This window comes from Orycteropus afer, unplaced genomic scaffold (assembly GCF_000298275.1).
Source record: "Orycteropus afer afer isolate SDZICR_OR568_19922 unplaced genomic scaffold, OryAfe1.0 scaffold00003, whole genome shotgun sequence".
In the NCBI taxonomy this organism is placed as follows: domain Eukaryota; kingdom Metazoa; phylum Chordata; class Mammalia; order Tubulidentata; family Orycteropodidae; genus Orycteropus; species Orycteropus afer.
Window position 1 is genome coordinate 1,075,937 of NW_006921590.1, and position 6,086 is coordinate 1,082,022.

The 6,086-nt window shown below is 38.4% G+C and overlaps 1 protein-coding gene across 1 annotated transcript in view; it reads right to left on the reverse strand.

Moving 5' to 3' along the window:
- RBMS3 (RNA binding motif single stranded interacting protein 3) overlaps nt 1-6,086 on the reverse strand; it is a 1,212,798-nt gene that overhangs the window by 356,441 nt on the left and 850,271 nt on the right. Inside the window, exon 7 of the mRNA XM_042780448.1 lies at nt 3,103-3,116. Within this exon, the coding sequence (XP_042636382.1) occupies nt 3,103-3,116 (14 nt within the window). The remainder of the gene's footprint in view (nt 1-3,102; nt 3,117-6,086) is intronic.

Here is a 6,086-nt window from a genome sequence, read left to right on the forward strand (position 1 = left end):
CCAGACCTGAAGGGCAACTAGGGGCCATAGTCTCAGTGGTTACACCAGGCTCTATTGGACCAGCAAACCTGGTCCCCACCTTCTTTTTTTTTTAGATTTTTTTTTAAAGTATTATTTTCTTAAATATTGGTTCCATTTTTATTTTTTTGAATAGATCTTTATCAAGACTAAATCATATCACCACCTGGTGATCTACTCACCCAATACATGATCAAATTCTATCTACCATTAAAACAAAAGCCACTTGCCATCTAACTCCTGGCAATCCCACGTGTGTCAGAGCAGAACTATGCTCCACAGGGTTTTCAAAGACTGATTTTTCAAAAGTAGACAGCCAAATATTTCTTCTGAGGTAATTCAGAATGTACTTGAACTGCCAACCCTTGTGTTAGCAGCCTAGTGCATTAACCATTTGCATCACCCAGTGACTCTTATCTGCTGTTACAAATGTCTTACCAATATTAAACTGATGATGCCTGCAATGTAGTAAATTACATGGTATGGCTTTTCTAGCCATCACCTTTGTAACTCCCACTTTGTTGTGAGCAACTGAGTAGGTCCTTCTTAAAGTCATCCACCTGGGTCAGCACAACATAATCTTCTGGGAAAGTTTGCTCTCTCTCTCAAGTATGTAGAATTCTGATATTGGAATCGGTTAGTTTTGTCACTTTGCCAGGCTTACAATGAGCTCTCCTAGAGGCAGAGGAGGAATCTGATTGCTGTCTGAGAGAGACACGTTGTTGAAAGAGAGACTGCCAGCTGAGAGAGACTGAGCACATTCCTGAACTTGAATTGTAGCCTGTCCCTTCCTTAATAAACCCCATAATCTGTGAGTTCTGTATGGCCACTGCAGCAAATTATCGAACCCAGAAGAGAGGTGGTGGGTGCCGCAGGAGCGGCAGTTGGTGTCAAGGTTGGTAAGAGGGTGGCAGCATGTCTGGCCTCATAAGGACAAGACTTGGGCTGCTTATGGTGATTCTGTCTTCCTCTTGTGGGGTTAGAGGAGGTCAGAAGATGTCACCTCCCTGCTCCTTTAGCAATACCTCTTAGAAAAAACCCCTGCTACCTACTAACAAGGAGCTCTGGTGGCATAGTGCCTAGGGCATTTGACTGCTAACCAGAAGACTGGCAGTTCAAATCCACCAGCCACTTCTCCGAAGGAAGACTGGGCAATCTACTTCTATAGAAATACCGCCTCAGAAATCACTGCTACCTTACTTAGAATGTGGTATGTATCACTATCTCCAGTGAAGTCAGTAAGTTTGAGGAGTTTTATTCACTTTCAAATTCTCCTTCAAACTACCTTGAGGATTTTGGTTTACTCAAGAGTATATTTTATATAAATGAGATGTTTAAAGCACAGAAGACAAACTAAAATAATAGATCACAGAGTAAGACTATATAAATTTAATACTTGTCATACTTTAGGTTTACCAGAAGCCAGCCTTGAAACAAGGATGCTGTTATAGTGAATTATTAGGAAGGGTTCTGAGGAAAAGCCAGTAAGGGAATTGGGAATTATAACCAGGATGTTAAAGAGGAAAACAAGGGTGTGCTGTTAAGCAGAGTCCTACAAAATATAATTGTTTGTATTGCAGGGAAGTTCTGAAGATAGTACAGGTCACACTTAGGGTTGCTTTCAACCAGACCAAAAGAACTAGTATATTGATATACCAAAACATTAATGCATATGCATTGTTTAACTGCTGCCCCCAGGATGATGCAAATCCCCAAGGACTTCTAATTCTCCTGGCTCATAAGGAAAACAAGCTCTCTCAGCCTGAGAGTAGCCCACCTAGAAAGTAAGATGCTGGTGTTTGGCTACTGAAAGATGGGCAAGGACCTCAGGAACATTAACATCTGCTCTAATACCAACTAGCTAGATTGTTGATTTGCCTTACTTTAGGTCATTTAGTGACTCAACTGGCTGTATTGCTGTTAGATATAAACCCTTGGTCCAAAATAAGTCCCATCTCAATTCCTGCTACAGGGATAATATACCTTTGTCTGAGAAACACATATTTCTAAATTTTCCGAAATTTTTATTTTCTATCACTTGAGTTTTCAGAGTTAATCTATTTTTGTTAATGCATAACATATATCCATATGTACCTTCTCTGGACTTTTATGTCTCAAAATTAAACTTCCATATAGTGCCTAAGGTACTTGACTGCTAACCAGAAGGCTGGTGGTTCAAATTCACCAGCCACTTCTCAGAAGGGAAGTTGGGCAATCTACTTCCGCCTCAGAAACCCAAGGAGGAGTTGCTATGAGTCAGGTCCGACTCTATGTCACATAACAACAACAACATGGGACTCAGCCACTTTAAGCTTTCAGGAACTCATTATGTCATGAGGCAGTGAGCTGCAGTGTGAATATCATCTAAGCTTTAGATATTATCATCTAAAATTTAAAGCCAACATCAGCTATATAACTTCAGTGAGCTCCATTTTGTTTTCCAAGCTCTAATAATTTCAGTGACAGAAATACTTGAAAATGAGCACTGAGGTTGAGACTTAAGAGAATCACATTTGCATTAATTTAGATTTGCACCTGGGATATTTTTCCTGGCATATTTTATGATACCAGATGGTGTAAATTAATATTTTATTGCTTTGGGTCAAAAAATGATGTGCTCTGAGATATAAGGACCAACTCCCAAAAGCCTCTCTTTTTGGATGTTTAACAATCTTCTCATATATCTTTACAAGATGGTGTAAGGATGTTAGAAAGTCAAAATAATTAGGAAGATATTCTTTTCCAGTTTAGCATACAAACAACCCAAACGATTCTCACAAAAAATGAGGGGAAAATAGAAGAAATGGAAAGTTCCTTAGAGGCTGCTTAGTAATGTTATATAGAAATCATTTAGAATAGTAAGTTTAGTATAAAAAATATTCTACTAGTGTATCAGGTTTCTGTTGCTGCTATAACAAATTACCATGCATTCAGAGGCTTATAACAGCATCAATTTATTAATGTGCTATTCTGTAGGTCAGAAGTCTGACATGGGCTACAGTCAATGTTGACAGGACTGAGATCCTTTCTGAATGTGCTCAGGGAGAATCCAATCCCTCTCCTTTTTCATCTTCTAGAGGACACTCACATTCCTCAGTCTTCAAAGTCAGCAATGATGGGTGAAACCCTTCTCACACATCACATTGCTCTAATCTCCTCCTCTGCTTCCCTCTTCCACTTATAAAGATCCCTGTGATTACACTGGGGAAAAAAAAAAAAAAAAAAAAAATAAAAAAGTCAAAGTGCCAAAGATGACCACATCATATAAGTGAATTCCTGTGGCATGATAGTAACACTGGGAGAGAAGAGGGAGAAGGAAAAAAAAAAAAAAAAAAACACTGCCATTGAATAGGTTCCGACTCATACTGATCCTACCTTGGGTTTCCCAGGTGGTTAGCAGTCAAATGCCTTAGGCACTAAGCCCTCAGAGTTCCTGATTACACTGAAGTATCCCTGATTGCACAATTGGTTAAGCACTCAGCTGCTAACCAAAAGGTTATCAGTTTAAACCCACCAGTTGCTCCATGGAGAAATGACTTGACAGTATGCTTCCATAAAGATTATAGCCTTGAAAACTCTATGGGGCAGTTCTACTCTGTCCTATAGGGATACTGTAAGTCAGACATGACTCAATGACAGTGAGTTTTTTGTGTGTGTATGTTTCTTTATTCTGCTTACCACAACTAGATATTTACTAATTGATTTAACAATTATTAGTACTGTTTTGTGCTAGGCATTGGGTTAGATACTAGAAACATAAACATAAAGTTGCAGTCCTTGTAGTTAAAGAACTTATGGACTAATTTTGTTGAAGGGAAAAGGGGAGCTAATTACTAAAGTTCTTTCCTAGAAAAATTCGTCACCTAATGTGATAAATGTGGTTTTGAAATGCATGAAGTCTTAAAAAAAAGACCACAAACATGTCAATCTCCTGTGAAAACTGTGCTTTTTGTACTGAGAAATGACTAAAGTAATAGTAAACTAATTGATTCATTATTCATTGTCTTAAAGAGGTAAGAAATCAGAAGTAACAGCTAATAAGATAAACAAATGACGGCTGGTTTTGAGCTTGCCTAATGAGTGTTCTCATTCATATTCCTCTTAAAATATTTTATTAAAATTGTGAGACTTCATTCTAAAAAACTAGTTAATAAATGATGAGCTGTTTGTGTGGCAGGCTTCAGAGGATGACTAGGAGAAAGTGGAAAGTATTTAAGATACTATCCTTTCATCCAAAAGTTGGTTACAATTTATTTCTAAATCAATCCTATTACATGAGAGTCTACATTCGGAAATGCACTAATTACTCAATTATTCAGCTCTTGGTTTTCTGGCTTGTGTCTTAATTGGTCTTAAGCTACTCAACCCTCTTGGCTTGCTAATAGGACTCATTCAGACAGACACTAAATGGTTTAACTACTCATTAGTGGTACTGACAGAAGGCAAATTCTAACATCATGTCAGAAATCAAATTAAGGTTTTATTATTTATGTTTGTGTTTCCAGTATCTAACCCAATGCCCAGAACAAAACATTTATTTCATAAGTTTTTAAAGTGAAATCTTCAGTGTAGAAACTGTGCAGATCTGAATGGAATTACTAGTTTAGAAATAAATGATGAAGAAGGCTCATAATTCTGGAGATGTACAGAAATTATCTTCATCCTCCTCTCTAGCCCATGAAATTGTTACCACTGGAAACAACTGGATCCTGGGGTCAAAGACAGTCCCTAAAGAAATTCTGCCAGTACTCATTGGTACTTTATACATAACTATAGAAAAGCCACAGAGAGTAGCCCATATTTACCATTCCTACATTCCTATTGAGGGATTGCTATGAGTCGGATCGGACTCCATAGCAGTGAGTTTGGATTTTTTTTGGTATTGATGAAAGTAAAGGGGCTCTGGTGGCACAGTGCCCAAGGCATTTGACTGCTAACCAGTTGTGGTAGTTAAGTTTATGTGTTAACTTGGCTGGGACTGGTTGAGTGGTTGGGCAGCTGGATATAGTTATTCCCCATGCTCAGACTGGCCAATAACTCCATGATGGAATGTATTGGAGCAGTTGAATAGCTGCTTTAGGGATGTAATCTGCTTCCCATATATAAGAAATAGCTTTGGGAATGGTCTCTAGCTTGTGGCACACTTGAACCCTGCATGTAGTTGTGTCATGGTTCAGCAGCCTGCCATGCTCTGCCGACCTTGGGACTTCCAATGGACTTGAATTAATGGCCTGCCATGTGGTTTTGTAACATCAGGACTGTGCCCCAAGGTTGAGGCCCTTTTACCCAGCCCTTAGAGCCTAGCACTTTCAATTCAGCCTTAAAGCCTCCAACTGTAAGAGAATAAACTCCTGTTTCTTCAAGCCATCCTATTTGTGGTATATTCTTATCAGAGTGGTACTAGGTAACCAGAACACCAATGCACAAACACCAGCCACTCCACGGAAGAATGACTAGGCAATTTCCTTCTGCAAAGATTTACTGCTTCAGAAACCCAATGGGTTACTATGAGTTGGAATCAACTTGATGGCAGTGAATTGGAGTGAACTGGTTTCTTGGAGTTTTATTGATAAAAGAATAGAGTCTATTATAATAATAGGATTGTGGTATTTCCACTAGGTAAAGAGATGCAAAATTATGTCAAAGGGAACAAACCGTAGATTAAGAAACACTTTTCTGTTTATTCATATTTACATATTTATGTAGAGAAAAGGGGGACGGAAATTAAGTAAACATTTACCATAACAGTCCTTAATTAGTTTCAGTTATATGTCATATTAGAAAAACAAAAATATATCAGAAAACAAAATTCATCATTACATTGTCCAATATTGAATTATTTAAAGAAATAACAATAAGGTTGCCTGCAGAATACCCTAAAAAGCAGCCTTGGGGCGAGGTTCTGGCAAGATGGCGGACTAGGCAGAAGGATTGCACAAACCCTCTTCAACAAAGAAAAGGGAAACCAATAAACAAAGACACAGAAGATAATCTTGGACCCCTGAACCTTGAAGGAAAGGATGCAGAATTGGACTAAACCCCAACTAGCAGAAGAATTTGCGTGAAAA